The sequence below is a fragment of the Tachypleus tridentatus genome, chromosome 3, assembly GCF_004210375.1.
Source record: "Tachypleus tridentatus isolate NWPU-2018 chromosome 3, ASM421037v1, whole genome shotgun sequence".
Lineage (NCBI taxonomy): Eukaryota > Metazoa > Arthropoda > Merostomata > Xiphosura > Limulidae > Tachypleus > Tachypleus tridentatus.
Window position 1 is genome coordinate 58,151,145 of NC_134827.1, and position 17,135 is coordinate 58,168,279.

General features: G+C 34.3%; 2 protein-coding genes across 7 annotated transcripts in view; one reads left to right on the forward strand and one right to left on the reverse strand.

Annotated features, from left to right (window-relative positions):
* Positions 1–2,572, reverse strand: part of LOC143246938 (uncharacterized) — a 40,645-nt gene extending 38,073 nt beyond the window's left edge. For 2 of the 6 annotated variants that reach the window (XR_013026256.1, XR_013026257.1), the window contains exon 1: positions 1,695–2,561. Coding sequence is in view for 1 of the 6 variants with exons in the window: in XM_076494210.1 (XP_076350325.1) it covers positions 1,695–1,719 (25 nt within the window). In the remaining 5 variants the exon portion in view is untranslated. Of the gene's footprint in view, positions 1–1,694 lie in introns of all 6 variants that reach the window. The other 4 variants (XR_013026255.1, XR_013026258.1, XR_013026259.1 and 1 more) reach the window with 4 other exon arrangements.
* A 2,470-nt stretch (positions 2,573–5,042) lies between these two features.
* LOC143245881 (uncharacterized) overlaps positions 5,043–17,135 on the forward strand; it is a 31,695-nt gene continuing 19,602 nt past the window's right edge. Inside the window, exons 1-2 of the mRNA XM_076492134.1 lie at positions 5,043–5,149; positions 12,670–12,760. Coding sequence (XP_076348249.1) covers positions 5,043–5,149; positions 12,670–12,760 — 198 coding nt within the window. The remainder of the gene's footprint in view (positions 5,150–12,669; positions 12,761–17,135) is intronic.

Consider the following 17,135-nt stretch of genomic DNA (forward strand, 5'->3'; position numbering starts at 1 on the left):
GGTGACAAAACTGAGTTTTAAGCTTTGTGAATGTATGGCAGAAAAGGGAAAGCCTTTCAGTGATGGAGAATTTATTAAAATTGTTTAACAATATTCACAGAATATGCATGTCCAGAGAAAAATATTTGGTGGAGCAAACTAGCCTTTCCCGCTTTACTGTCTCACGCAGGACAAAAGATCTTTCAGAGGACATCAAAGAAACTTTGAAAGAGAGATTGAATTCGTGTGAAGCTTTCAGTCTGGCTTTGGATGAAAGCACTGATATCAATGACACATCCCAACTTGTCATTTTCATCAGAGCTGTTACTGCAGGCTTTGATGTTTTCGAAGAGTTTTAGATATGGCAAGCCTTTCCTCCACAACCACAGGACAGGATATTTGTGAACAAGTGCTTAAGGTTGTAGAAAAGTTTGAACTGAATCCTTATAAATTATGTGGTGTTACAACAGATGGTGCTCCTTCCATGACAGGTAGGACAAATGGATTCACCAAGAAATTTCTAACTGCAATTGGAGCACAAGACGTAGTTGTAAGCCATTGCATTATTCACCAAGAGAGCTTGTGCACCAAAGTTCTGGATTTTGCAGAAGTCATGAAAAATGTCGTCCAATGCGTAAATTATATTCGAACACGAGGATTAAATCATCGACAATTTAAAACTTTTTAGATGAGCTGGACAGTGAGTATTCAGATGTTTTGTACTTCTCTGCTGTACGTTGGCTTAGTAGAGCTGCTACTTTGAAGAGATTCTGGAATCTGCGAGAGGAGATTAAGTTCTTCATGGAGAGCAAACGTCAGAATGTGGACTTCTTGAGCAATGAGAACTGGCTGAATGACTTAGCATTCCTCACAGACATTACACAGCATCTGTCTGATTTAAACTTAAAACTACAAGGGAAAAGTCAACTTGTGAATAAGTTGTTTGAGCATATTTGTGCTTTTGAGAAGAAATTGGAACTTTTCCAGGTTCAGTTGAGAAGAGCCATATTGACCCATTTTACATGTCTTGCAACCAGGAAACTGGAATTTCCTAATCTGGATTGCACCAAATATGGAACCAGTGTACAAAAGCTGCGTGATGAGTTTGCAAACAGATTTCCAGATTTCAGACAAACTGAAATTAGATTGAAATTGTTCGCTCAACCTTTTGATTTGGCAGTGGAAGACAGTCCTGATGATTGCCAAATGGAACTCATTGAACTGCAGGCTGACATGGACACTAAAAGGAAATTCTCTGAAAACAGTTTGCTAGACTTTTACAAACTCTGTGTACGTGAAAAGTTTCCCAATTTGTCCCGTCATGCACAAAGAATTGCCTCCCTTTTTGGTAGCACCTACTGCTGTGAGCAATTTTTCTCCAAAATGAAGCTCATCAAAACCAAATGTAGAAGTCAGCTGACTGATGAACATTTGACCAGTCAGTTAAGAGTGGCAACCACTTCTGTCAAAGCTGATATTGACAAGCTCTGCAAGGACTCTAAATTTCAAGTGTCGCACTAAAATGATCACTCATGCAAAAATATAAAATATTATTGCTTGCATTTTGAGAATTTTTTTAATTTATTGTGCATGTACACGAATAAGCTTGTTTTTTAAGTGGCCCCGCTTGATTGATGAAGTTGGTTATATGGCCCACCGACGAAAAATGTTGCACACCCCTGCTCTAGAGTGATCACTCTTAATCAGATACGTACTTGTACGATGGTCGACTCCTGTCATACGAGCTTGAAACCTCCTGCGAGTTGACTATTTCTCACAGAACACGGTAAACCTACATAACAAAGAACATAGTTCATTTCAGCCAGACAGATCATTTCTCGTCAGAACGGATAAGTTGATGTTCACGTTTTATGGACTGACGACCAGAATAACAAACGTGTTGTAATTGTAAGACACGTACTGTTGACTATCACATAACATTTAGGAGATCCTGTCGATTACAATTCACTTCCAGGCTACGTTAACGACGTCTGGCTTAGTTTATCACAGTAATGAGATATGTACACCAACACAGAGTTAATCAACTAAAAAAGTTTATCGATATTCAGGAACTCACATTCCTTAAATTGATCTTTATTCAATTCGATCGTTCTAACTGGTATTGACATACAACCCAATTAACAAATGGATATTACACTTCCCTCTCCCACTACCGCCATGCTTGTTTTAAAATTTCTCTTCCTTCACTTAAGCGCCACGTAGTTACTGATCGATTTATGGTTTTGGTTTCTCTTGTTTGACATAAAAGGGTGAATTTGCTTACCAAAAAATCACATCCAACTTTGCAAAGTATCAACTAAATCGTTCTTGAAATTCGTTTTTATTAATTTTTCTTCAGTTAATCAATGTAGAAATACTGCATTTGAGACTACAAGTGACATTTATTGTATCATAAATGTAAAAAATAATAGTTTAGCATGACATCTAGCAACAATCGAAGCTCCAATAACAATTTTATACAGAAAACGTACATAACAGATCACATTGTTCTTGTATTAATACCTCCAAAAATGATAAAATTTGAAAATTTTACTTTATGTGCTGAGTGTTTTCATCAGTAAAGATGTTTTCTGACTGATTTTATACAAAAACATGTAATTTAAATCAGTAATATCGCTCAATTTCATTTCCTTTTTTTCAAAAACAAACAAACCTACTGAAACATAGTTAAGTAAAATAACATTTTATACAGCTGACACTCCAAAGAAATTGACTAAAACTTTTCTAATGGCCAGCTGTACATATGTGCAACTCTATAGCTACCATCCTAATGTGGCCTGGCATGGGCTAGCGCGTTAAGGCGTGCGCTTCGTAATCTGAGGGTCGCGGGTTCGCGCCCGAGTCGCGCCAAAACATGCTTGCCCTCTCAGCCGTGGGGGCGTTATAATGTTACGGTCAATCCCACTATTCGTTGTAAAAGAGTAGCCCAAGAGTTGGCGGTGGGTGGCTTACATTGCTAAATTAGAAACGGCTAACACAGATAGCCCAAGAGTTGGCGGTGGGTGGTGAAGACTAGCTGCCTTCCCTCTAGTCTTACATTGCTAAATTAGAAACGGCTAGCACAGATAGCCCTCGAGTTGCTTTGTGCGAAATTCCAAAAGAAACAAACCATCCTAATGCCAACTATCTCTCCACTTCCACTGAAAACAAAGCTTGAAAGACTAGATCTCGATCTAAATATAGAAGTAAACACTCACATTAATCTTCAGTAAGAATAATCTATAAATTGAGCCAGATATAAAATCCACAGTTATTACACCATATATACAGTGATAGACATATGAGAGACTAAACCTCACAAGATATCAATGGTTATGAAAGAAAATAGTACCATTATTCTCAGCTTTCAATCAGTTTCAAAACGTTCAAGTTTCTACATTTTAAACTGCATAATAAACTTATTTCAAAGATGGCTGACATGTTAATAAATACAATATAAACCTAAATATATTTTTCCGAATGAAATCAGACTGGAGGCCAAGTGTTCAACATAAGGAATTAGAAAATGGTCCTTAGAAGACTGACAGAACAGTTCAGAAAAACTATTCCATGAATAAAGAAAAATAACATTTTCATTTTCTAAATTTCTTATGCCACATTACATGAAAATATGTATTTTATGAGAAAATGAGAATTTTGTTAAAGAAACAATAACTTAGTTACAACTGTTTTCAGTTTAATATCATACTTTTGCAAACGTTTTAAAATACAAACAACAAAATATATTATTTATGGCTAAAAAACACCCGATAGAAGTTTAAAGGAATTACATTTCAAACTTTCCTGAAGGTTGGAGACTTGAAAATAGGAACGGCTAGTGCAGATAGCCATCGAGTAGCTTTGCGCGAAATTAAAAATAAAAAAATTTTCAACTTGTTATATTTTTGTGATATTCGAATCGTGTATATTTAACAGAAATAACTTGAAAGAAAGGGTTTTTGCTTGAAAAATTGGGTGGAAATAAAGGTTCCTAGATTTTATTATCATTATATCTATTCTTTTTTTTTTGTATTTCAAAATTGATTTAGAACGCAGTATAAACAATCATTACCTAATTTAAAACAACGTTGGTTTGTAACAGTATCCAATAGATACACCGTTTATACGTAATTACGTCAAAAGTAGAACTCACGTGACCTAAAGGAACAAGTTTCATTTGAATAAATTTAGAAAAAGAATCATGGCACAGAACTTCCGTAGAAAATTTATCAATTTCTTCAGATTTGGAAAGAGAGTGAAGTAGGTTGTTCTTTTAAGTACCGCATCTCATTGTTTTAAAATATTTTTTCCAATTAACGTTTAGAATAGGCTCTAATTTAATATAATAACTTTAATCTCAGTAATGACTTTCCAACTTTCTCAACAGTCAAAAAATTAGGGTTGATATATCGTACACCTGCTCTGAACCTTTTTTGCCAGAGACAAATGCTCTATAAGGAGATATAGTTATACAAGTTATCATGTATAACAGCGAAATACCTCCAGTAGATAAAAAAATAATAATATTTTTCTCAAAGTCCCAGATTATGTGTTTATGCAGAAGAATTGAAAACCACAGGCTGCAGTAGCAACCGTGCTTTAGGCTTAGGTATATTCCAACTCGCTGGTAAATCATTAAACGTGTTAAGTTATCGTAATCTTTAAACTAGTTTATTCAAAATATTGTGTTTTAATAATTCATTATCAGAACTAAAAGTAATAAATTTAATTGCAATGAGTCTCTTCTATTGAGCAACAAATTTGAGCTTCAGCAGACCACGATCACTTGTATTTGGAGAGTTTAGTTTGTTTTGAATTTCGCTGAAAGTTACATGACGGTTATGTGCGCTAGCCGTCTCCAATTTTGCAGTGTAAGACTAGAGGGACAGCAGCTAGTCATTACCATCGAACGTCAACTCTTGGGCTACTCTTTTCCAACCAATAGTAAGATTAATCGTCACATTATAACACACCGACGAGTGAAAGGGCGAACATATTCGGTGTGACCGGGATTCGAACTCGTGACCCTCAGATAACGAGTGAAGTGCCTAAACTACCTGATCATGTCAGGTCGTCATTTGGAGGGAAGGAAAACAAAAAATCCAGAAAAGGAAGTGGATGATAAACTTGAGGAGGCTAAAGTTGTAGATGGTTTCTTGACAAGACGTGGGTAAATAGGGAGAACAAAATCAGATTTTGCCACCTATGGAAACAGGTGAAGTATATAACTGGCAGAACAGGCGATATAAAGGGGTTAGCAGAGAAAAAGATTTTGCGGTGCATGTATACGAGATAGGGGTCAGTGCGAAGATAAACTAAGTGCAAAAGAAATATAGCCAGAGAAACGTTTCGCATCAGAAATGGGTATAGAAGCAGAGATGCCAACTGTTTCAAATGACAGCCTAATGATTGTAGACAGAGCCCTTTATCATTTGCGGCTACTAGACCTTACCAATGTTTCTAAGCTGTTTATTATTATATTATTATTATAACTATTATTATTTATTACTGCTATAGATTGCTCGTTTATGACTGTGTTTTGTGTATTTAATAAATAAATTTAAAAAAATATTTTGAAACTCTGTCTTTTATTTAGTTCAGAGTAACAAGCATACTGGTAAAACACCATTGAACATGCACAAACAGTAAGCAGAAAATGCCTTTCAGTGATGTCGAGAAAACCCACTTGTAGAGAAATATATATGCAAAAAACGGCTCGTCTGGGTTGAGAAAATATTTTACATAGAAGAGCGAACAACGTTTCGATCTTCTTCGGTCATCGTCAGGTTCACAAAGAAAGCGGTAACAGACCGGAAGCTGACCACATGTTTTGAAGGGGTTGTGTAACTGATTGTCGGAATGTAGAGGGCGGTGTTAGATGTTTGAATATATAATTTTATTTTATTATATTTAATATAGGTATAAAGGCGTTCCTTTATATTGGTTTATTTTGGGTTTATGTTGTTGTATAAGTGAGGCTTCTTTACTTTTGCGTTTGTTTATGTTTCTTTCTCTATTTAGTATTTGATTGTTTTCTATGGTTATGTTGTGCTTATTTGACTTGCAGTGTTCGAAACCGTGTGAAGGTGACTTTTTATGTTCTTTGAATCTGGTGTCCAATTTTCTACTTGTTTTTCCAATATAGAAGTTGTGGCACTTATCACATTGTATTTCATAAATAATATTGGTGTGGTGTTTGTCAGTGTAGTTTTTACATTGTATAGACCTTAGTTTTGTACCAAATGGCAAAAACTAATAACAAAATATGACACTCCAGTTAATACCAAGTTTATTCAAAAAACCAGGCACAAAACTAAGGTATATACTATGTGAAAACTACGCTGACAAACACCACACCAACATTAGTTATGAAATACAATGTGATGACTGCCACGACTTCTATGTTGGAGAAACAAGTAGAAAAATGGAAACCAGATTCAAACAACATAAAAAGTCACCTTCACACGTTCTCGAACACTGCAAGTCAAATAAACACAACATAACCACAGAAAACACTCAAATACTAAATAGAGAAAGAAACGCAAAATTAAAGAAGCCTTACTTATACAACAACTTAAACCCAAAATAAACCAATATAAAGGAACGCCTTTATATCTATATTAAATATAATAAAATAAAATTATATGTTCAAACATCTAACACTGCCCTCTACATTCCGACAATCAGTTACACGACCCCTTCCAAACTTGTGGTCAGCGTCCTGTTAATCACATTTTTCATTGTGAACCTGACGGTGACCGAAGAAGGTCGAAACGTTGTTCGCTCTTCAATGTAAAATATTTTCTCAACCCAGACGAGCCGTTTTTGCATATATAGAAAATGTCTTTGTGTAAGGACTAGTTTATATCAAGTTTATGACACTTATTGTAATAGTTTTGCAGCTGTTTTAGCCTTTGCTTTCATGAGAATGTCTCTGGATGGTTGAAAGTTATAACAACATTGTCCTTTTGACTGCATACACAGCCATATTTTTTCGCTATATCGAAGTCTGGGAACATTTTTCTGAATAGATGTCCTGCATGATCGACTACAGCTAGGGGTAAATTATGAGACATGACGTGAACATCACTTCTGCACTTATGGTTTCATATTCTGAATTCTTACTCATAATTGTTGTTATCTGTATCGTTTTTGTCTTTGCCTCAGCCTTTTGTTCGTGAGATGCCGATTTTGTATGTCTGGAACAATCGTTTATCCCGCCATGTGCCACAGAAAAATCAAAATGACAAACTGTACAAAACGCATGACTGTCACTGACTTTTGATGCAATGACCAGATATTTTGCACTATACCCTTTCCTAAATTTTTGATTCACAGTTTTAGTCATTTTAGATTTGACAGGAACAAGACAATCTGGTGAAAGAGGCGTCTTTTTTTTTCCATTTTGTGAATGGTCGCATTGGTTTTCTATGCCGCTCAGTAAACGAGAAATACCCATCTGTGCAAGCACTGATTGGCTGACAAGCACTGATGACGTAACTGTGGATTCCTTTACGTATCCAGTATGAAGAAGCACCGCACTTAAACTATTGGTATGCGTCGGAGAAACAAATATTTTTTTATTATTTCATGCACAAACAAGATTATTGCAAGTAGCCATTCGTACTATGTCTTTCATTTATTATGAAAATTTATTTGTATCTCACCAGAAATTTTCTTTTCACCTCTTTCAAGCCCTGAGGTAACAATTTATCACTTTATTGTATAGGCCTTATAATACATAATAACTTGGGAGTTGCAACAAGTCGTAATGTTTGTCTGTATGAGCGAATAGTCGTAATGTATACACCAAACTCGTAATGATTACTCTCAAATCGTAATGGTTGGCATCTCTGTAAAAGTAGCCATAATGGTGGACGTATAAAAAATGAAATTGATTACAAAAGCAGTGCATGGTTGAAAGAGGAAAATTTGACATAATGAGATAACTGAGAAATGGTTAAACATAAATGGTTTTGATGACGCAAAATCTTTTAAATATAGGATTACAGGCTATTTAACAGGAATAAAGTACAAAAGAGGTAGAGGAGTGACATAATATGAAGTAGATCCTGTAGAAGTTGAGGATATCAAAGACAACAGCAAGGGGATTAAATCCATTTGGGTTCCCATTTATCATAATAAAGGACAATGAATTTTAGTGAGAATTTGTTACAGACTATTAAATTATACGTCACAAGCAAAAGAAAACTGGTGAAACAAGCGTAGGCATTAAAGTAAACGTACAACGACAAATCCGTTGTACCTCATTCCTTAGATATTTGAAAATTGACGTGAGACAATTTTTACTGATATATGTATATATATACACATTAAATACAATGCACTGTCAAAAAATTACACAGTTTCAAATATCACGACAGTTAATACAAACAACCGTATGAGACTAAATTTACACAGCACGTGAATGTGCTCAGACACAAATGTTATCTTATTGTCATAACATAACTAATAATCACATTATCTAGGTGTTTTACGAAAGTTGGGGCAGGTTTTAAAGAGCAATGGGGGTTTTCTGACCAATTGACAGGTATGAAATGTTTTACCAAACCGAAAAATCTCTTGCATAATTTCCAGCAAAAAGAAATGTCTTGCAATTTTGACACGTCTTGCTGACTCCTAAATGACCTCTCATGGAGAGTTTATGGGCTACTTTCAATATATCACAACAAAACACTTTTGTAAAACAATTTGATAAACTAGCCCAGTTCTCTGAGGCTAGTTTATTTGGTAATCTCAATTTTCTTATGAGCACACCATTTTTGAAAATAATACCGCTTGGAACTTTCTTCAGTTCATCTTTTGGAAGTGCGTATTTAAATAATGAAGATATCTGTAGATCGTTTTCCTGCTCAGTGATCAGTTTACTTCTCGCAAATAAACTTCACCAGTTGAATCAGATATCTCACTTTCATCATTGTCACTCACCAATGAGAGTAGTAACAGTTATTCACAGAATTCTCTTTGGGTCCAAAACATTTCTTTTTGGCTTAATTTCTTTGCCTAAGCTCAACTCACAGCACATGAAGGAAGCTTATGGATTATCCTCAACAACAACATCATATTCATATAAAACAGTGATCGGCTCACTTACCATTTTGGGTTTGTTAACAAATTTTTCCTGGCCAAATCGTTTGCCAACAATAATGACATACTATTAATTGGCATAGTAGGTCTCATTCCACCCGCAACTGGTCTTGAAACTAGGTCTGATGTTAAATAAATGTTATGAAGAGGAACATTATCAAAGCTTCCTTCAATACCCTGAGTGATGACAGACCAGCAATGGCAGAACTCGAACCTAAAGTCAATATACCTTCTAACAATGGTAGTCGAGTCGCTCTAGTATCATGTAAAATACGTACGGGTAGGAGATTAGCAGTGTCGTTTATGAAATTACAGAACCAATAGACACAAAAAGTTTAAATTCCTCCTTAACTACGTTAGCCCTTCTATAAGTGGCCAAATCAACAACATCGAATGATCTGGTAAAACTACATCCATATGTGGACACAGATGCACTGGGTGTTGCCTCTGTTTCTTTTTCAAACTCCAACAACAGGACATAATATAATAAGGTGTTTATAGAAATGGAAGACAGGCCTTGATGATTTTGATGAAGTTTTTGTACAATCTGCCAGAAGATTTCGAACTATAGGAACTGCATTTTTAATAGTATCCTCAACTTTAGGAGTACAGGTTTCTGCTTAGCTGGCAGAACTTTCTTTTTATGAAAAGTGGTTTCATGAGTTAAAGTTTACTCATTGGAAAGAGCAGCTGCTTTCATGTAATGTTTTAACTTTATTTTTGTAGAAATAAAATATTTTTGCAGAAACTTGTACAGCATTTAAATTCCTAAATTAAACATAATTGACTTAATTTACCAAAACTTTGTCAGTATGCATAGAATTACAACTCTTATCAAAATAAACCTCTTTTTCATGGGCGAATTGCATATGTGTTTGACCATTATGATTGAAGTAACCTCGAAACTTTTGGCGATAAGATTCTGGAACTAGGTCATATACTTAGAGGATAACTGCTTTAGTATTATCATAATCTGTGCAATCTTCCAGAAAGAGAGCAGCATAAGCTCCTTGTGTGTGTGTGCGCTTTCTTATAGCAAAGCCACATCTGGCTGTCTGTTTTACCAGTGAAAACACTGCAGCAATAATGGCCATTTATCGCTAGGCTAGTCCATGATTTAAGCAACTTTCTCCAAATGTTCTAAATATTTATCAGCTTAATTTTCATGAAATTGTGGTATCTTAATATGCCGACTAAATTCAGAGTTCTCATTTTGCCTTTGTCAACTGAAGTTGAGTCTAAAATTTATTTCTTTTGCCCTATTTTATTTTCTGGCTTTCATATAGTTCTGTTCAGCCTCGAGATGTTTACTTTCCATTTCGATACGGGTTACCTCTTTCTGGGCTTCTTTCTTGTCTTAATTAATGCTGACTTTTCTAAACTAGCCTCACACCCTTTTTATTTACTGTTCTATGTTTAAAAAAACAACAGTTTAAGAACTTATTTGTAAACAGTAATAAAAATGTTGATCTACGAAAACACAGCCAAGACCGAACATTTTGTGAAGGTCAGTTTTATGTCTCCCATTGGTACAGCGGCAAGTTTACGGTATACAACGCTAAAACTAGGGATTCGATTCCTTTCGGTAGGCTCAGCGGATAGCCCGATGTGGCTTTGCTATAGGAAAACACTTAAGAATAGTAAAACTTTTGAGTACGTAAGTCTTGTAATATTTACTGTTAATGTGCAAACTTTCGTGAACATATACATAATAAATAAAAAATTATAGCATGAACACTATAAGCAGAACGAAATGGTTATAAGGTCAATCTCCGTGATCGAACCCCTGCTGAAAGAGTTAATGAAATCATAATTATGGGTGATTTAATTTCAGGCATGTAGATCGGGAGAGACTAGAATTAATCCGTTAGGGAGATACGTTTTTTGAAAACTGTTAAAGATACTTTTATTCATAAATTAACCTAGGAACCTTCTAGAAACAATGCTACATTGAAGCCACAGATTATTTTTACACTTTAAGGTATGGGCTTGTTATAAGAGTGACAGTCAAGCCCTTAACGTGTTTGGTGAGTTGAAGAATACTATTGAATGACAACTTCCCCCCTGATGGTATATTGGCTTTACTGTTGAGTACAAGCACAACTATTGTGTTGTTTACATAGAAGAGCGAACAACGTTTCGACCTGACGATGAACGAAGAAGGTCGAAACGTTGTTCGCTCTTCTATGTAAAATATTTCTCAACCCAAACGAGCACTCAACAAGTGGGTTTCTCGACATCACTGATTATTGTGTTGTTTAGTTAACATAATTTTATAAATGATTACTTTTGAAACAACATATTTTTGACATTACAGTGGTTTGACGAATTCCAAGTGAACAAAAGAAGTCTTATTTCAGTTTCTAAGTTCTCGGTCTATTATTTTATCCAATGCTTAGTAGGATTGACCACGACTTTATGATGCTCTCTACAGCTGAAAGGACAAGCATGTTTGGTAGGATGGTGATTTGAACTCGCAACTGTCAGACTGCAAGTCATGCACCGTAATCACCTGTGCATGTTAGGCCTTGTCAGTTGGATTCTGAAGTTATTAAACGAGCGTGCACGAATGCTTCAGAGGAAATGAGTATTATTTGAAGCTTTATAAACAATTGTGATACACAACATTGAACCAAGTTTTTGTCATATGTGTGGGTTTACATTCATTTGACTTGTTTGGAATATATTATTCTTAAAATGATTGAATTTTGTTATGTCCATTTATTGTTCAAATTCATCACCAACTACAGAGTATTCAGTCCCATGAACCTGACAATCCATTGTAATACAAAAAAGTGAGGAAGGATGATTAAATATATAAGAAAACAGTTTCTATTTACAAAAAAATCTTCGAAAGTATCTTCTGAAGTTTGCATTCAACCTAAATAACAATCGCATACTGCATAAGCAATATATATATATAACATATCTAAATCAGCTGTTACTAACATACGAAGAATGACGAAACCTGAATGATATAATACCTTGACTAATTTTAATATTCGAATGGTGAGGCTGTGCTACTTCAGGTAGTTTATAAAAATGTTCATTTCTGCTAAGTTATCAACAGTAAGTTAAATAATTCTGAAATGTTTATACAGTATATGATGACATACTTGTTCTTATTCTAATAGACATTTTAACAATGTTAAATACACACAAAAATACAGCACACAGAATGGACACTTTCAGTTCAAGACTGTTTGTTTTGAAATTAGGCATAAAGCTCACCATGGTCATTACGGCAATCGAAAATCCGGTTTCTCGTGCTATGAATTCCAAGACATGCCACTGTGCTACTGGGAGACAATTCAAGAGAGAGAATTGCAGCTTTATATTAGAAACAATCTTAAAAAAGACCTTAGTGAACTGATATTAAGCTATGCAATTTGTCTGAGTATACGAAAGTGTATTGTCAAATTTTCTCCCCCCCACACCAACCTATCCTGAGTAAACCGAGAAAGTTCTCAATCTATATTAAATAATGTAGTAACTAAATAGCATATGAAGAATTTTTAGACAAACACGATGTTAAAAACCTTAGATAATAAATTTTTGGTCTGATGTGATTTCTTTATTCAGAAACAAGCACCGAGCTTCAAAAGCAAAGGTGGATGAGACTTGGCCCGTAGAGGGATTTTACAATTATGCTAGGCCGGGATCTGTACAGAATGTGAGTACTAGTTATTAATTTTATATGTTAGACTCTAACAATAATGGATGATCTCTAACTAGAATAAAACAATGATCTTAATATCGAGAGGTTGATACATCACAATATTGTTACAGTCAAATAATGTCTGATGGTCAAACACAGTTCCTATTGGAAAAGTTTCTATTGTAAGACAGTTGTGTAAAGTAATTATTCAGAATTATCTTAGTAAAGTGTACTCAACCCTCTTTATACTCTAAATTTTTGTTTATAATGTACTGAACCCTCAGTTTACTCAGATGTTTGGTTTATAGTGTACCCAACTTTTTGCAACTAATGGATTTGATGACCCCAATTGGTAACTCTCAGATTAATTGTATAATCACTGCATTTTAGTTTTATGGAAACAACTTTTTTCTGGTTATGTATAGAAATGACCATGCTCTTAATTTCACCTGAAAAGATGATCAGAGAAATTTCAAAACGTAAATATTATTTGTCTTAATTCGAGGCTTTTTCTTATGTGGATGAGTTTGTGTTCCCAAATGCATTTGAAAACGTTATGAGAAAAGTAAATGTCATGAATAAAAACAAATGTACTTTCTTCTATAAGATTACACACACAGGTGCTGACTTTCACACACATGCAGTTGTATCTAATATTTCATTGTTCACCAACAAAATTAGGTTTATGATAAAGTTTATTTGGAATTTGTGGAAGCAATTGGTGTATCAAAATAGTTTAAAAACACATCACTATACTTTGCTGACCGTTTTCCAATTTAAATCTTATAAATTTAAATAAACTTGCAATGAAGAATGTGGCAAGTTTAGCCTTTTTATTGGTGTTGTTGGGATAATTCTGATGTGTAGAAATAACGAGTAATGTCGTTTGTAATGTCAGAGTATAGACATCTCAAATGTAGGAATTGACCCTGAAAGGTAGTGTTTGTACCAAGAAAGATAGAAATAATTAAAATGTAAATAGAAAGAGCTCTCAGTGCATTTGTAATGTACGTCAGCACCAAATGTAGATCTGGAAATGCCAGTAATGATGTCTAAAAAAGATCTGTATATTTAAGAGACTGAGAAAAAACAAAATGAGATCATCTTTTACAAACCATTCAATGACAATCTCACTCTCTGTTTAAAGAAATTCAACACAGAGAGTATAGAAGAAATTAACAAATCTTGGTAACAGCTTTTAATATGTGTTACTTGTGTTCAACAGGAAGCAATGCTTAGAAGTGGTGGCAACTGTGTGTCTCATGTTTGTTTAGGTTTTGAACCAGCTGTTTACTATGTATGAATTTTGTTGAAAATAACTAACGTTTAGTTTTGGTATCAGCTGTTTAACTCCAAGATTGTATAACATGAACCAATGTTTAACCTTGAAAGAAACTGTTTAACATATTCCTAGACTTTTCAACAGGCAACTGTTAATGTTACATCACTTTTAATCTTGATGATAACACAATTTCTGACTTGTTCAACAGGAACTGATATAGAAATATATAATTTTAATCCTGTTAACAGATGGATAGGGTTATTTAGTATGCTTCAACATAGTTTAACAGGAACTAACATAAGAATGCTAAGCTGTTGTTAACAAATAGTTACAGACACTATTATTTCTTTCGATATGACATACATACAGATTTCTTTTGATCTCTCCTTTCATTAAACAACAATGATGTCAGTACTATTACAAAACCATTCTTAGATACATTGTAATGTTTTTTACAATTACTGATGTTGTGAAAATTGGATGATATCTCTTCTTACTAAAGAATGAGAAAATAACTTTTTTGAAATGTTATACAGTTGGCATACTGGCAGCTGCTTGAATTATGCAATTACTTACTGCCTCCATGCAGTTGTTAACAGATGGAAGACTGAGGACTGCAGGACCAAGTTCCCAAAGAGTGGTAAAAAAGTCAGTCAATCTGGTCCAACTTCCACCATGGCACTTAAGTAAGAGGGCACTGACCACAGCCATTCTCTCTTAAAACAATGGGTAGTTTCACTGTACCACTTACCATTGTCATCTCTCCAAGAAAAGTGAAGGGGAACAGATAGATACGTAGATCCACAGCAGTAAAAAACTGACTAGGTGCATGGAAATAGGGAAAAGAACCACTACTGAAGAGAGATAGGTTGTGATCTGAGAACATATTTTCAATGGAACAATCCCTCATGTATATATTAGTACTACTCCACAGGGGAGTGTCTGTTAAAATCCCCCCAAAATGAAAAATAGAGATGGCAACTGTTCTGTAACACCATCATAGTGTGACTGATTGTCTCTCAGGAAGACAAGAGAACAAACAATGATGGTATTCTACTTACAGTTGATTGTTGGTGTGTGTGTGTGTGTGTATATTGGTCTACATGCCTTATCCACAATCTTGTGGTTACAAATGAGTTATAGAATCTGTACTGTTGAGGGTGAGAAAGTATATAGTTCATTGCACTTACATTTATTTATACATGACTAATGCTTGAACCTGTTGTTCCATTTTTCACACATTCTACTTTCATTCCCACCTTCCTGTGTAAAGAACATACCTGTTCCAGAAGTACCCCATTTATGGGCTTTATTCATCTCAGAGTACATCTGTTCATTCTGGATAGTTAGTTATTCTGCTGTGCTTCTTAACTGACCCTTTTACCTTTATAGAGTGAAGATAATACCACATCAGAAGTTATTTTTTGACATCAAAATATAATTTCCCATTGGTAATTCACATCCACCCTCCTCATGGCTGGTGTTCTTCACTTAGAACAGGTCAATTCTTGAAAGTGAGGAGTAAGAAGGAATAGTAGAGGGAGACAGATGTGCCACTACTGGTGGAGAACAGTCACATGATATGCACATGTTTAGAAAAAGCATAAAGTTGATAGGGTATAAAGACTGATGCACTAATTACAAAAATATTTTTCAGCAAAGCTTAGAGTGCAAAGAGTAATTGAGATAGCTTTGTGTGATAGGAGATAGATACCTATCAAAAATACATTTTAAGTGTAAAAGTGTTAACGTTTGTATCTCAGCACAAGAGATTTGCATGTTTAACTGGTTGGTGAAATAAGTAAGAGCTTCAAATTTTTTACACTGAGAATTAAAACTATTATATGAATTTTTGTCTTTGCAGAATATTGTTATTGAGATTCTGATAATCTTACGTCAATCATTTGACATATTTTATTTAATGATCCTAGAAATAAAGACAAAAATAAGAAAGAAAAAATGGCTGTTCCAAAACAACAACAACCAACTTAAAGACATTTTATGAGCCATTATGGCGAGGATAAAATTTTAAATTTTCTTTGAAGTTGGCTTTCCATTTTCCGTATCTTGTTGAACAACGTGATCAAATTTAATAAGTCAAGGATTATAACTACTGTTATTCCAGGGGATGGGGGACTATACAATTTCCAACAAGATAATATACAACTCTCCTCCCATATAGTGAATACGGTGTTAAAATAGACTCTCAGTGGTGGGAAAGATTTTCAGTAACTTCTCGTAATGCCGTCTCACTCGCATGTGTGTGTTACCAAATATTAACGTGGTGAACCCCAAACCACGTGTAAAGTTACCAGCATTTAGAAACTGATTACCTTTACTGTAAAGATTTTTGAACGTATTATATAAATTTTATTCTCTTTCAACATAACTCCAGTTACGACAGAAAGTGTTCGTATCCCTTGCGTCCCGAGTAGTTTTTTGCTCATAACTTAAAAAGTATCACGATAAGGCTTATAGAAAGATAATATATTACAAATATTATACCAATACACATCTACATAAATTATTTTGTGAATTAAACGACAAATAAACTGATTGAGGTATGTAAGAAAGCATGTAGATAAACCCTTCACCTGTTGGAAGAGGAATATTAAAGGGAATACTTTTAAATTAAGTAGCAAAACTATGCACTTATACACACCTGAAACAGTATATCGCATCATGTGAATATGATATATGGTATATATAATGTGGTGTAAATCTTGACACCTAACGAACAACAGCACTGTCAAAGTTATTTGTTAACTCTACACTGGTTACTTAACCGTCGTTTCGTTGAATGTAGCCAGCAGTAACATTTTTATTTGATGTAGATAAGAGTTGCAACAAAACTAGCAATATAATTCAACAATAATAATTTCCATTATTTAAGTGTTTATTCGTTTTTTATTTTAGAAAACTTAGCTTAAAGCATAATAAAATTTCTCACCTGTTCTATTCGAGAAATTACTTTCCCCATAAAAAAAAAAAAAAATTAGATACCGTGAATTCTACACTTTTGAATTCGTGGGACATTATTTAACATGTGTAATTATTTTTGTAATAATTTCTTAATTATTTATAATTTACATGCTTGTTAATTGTTAA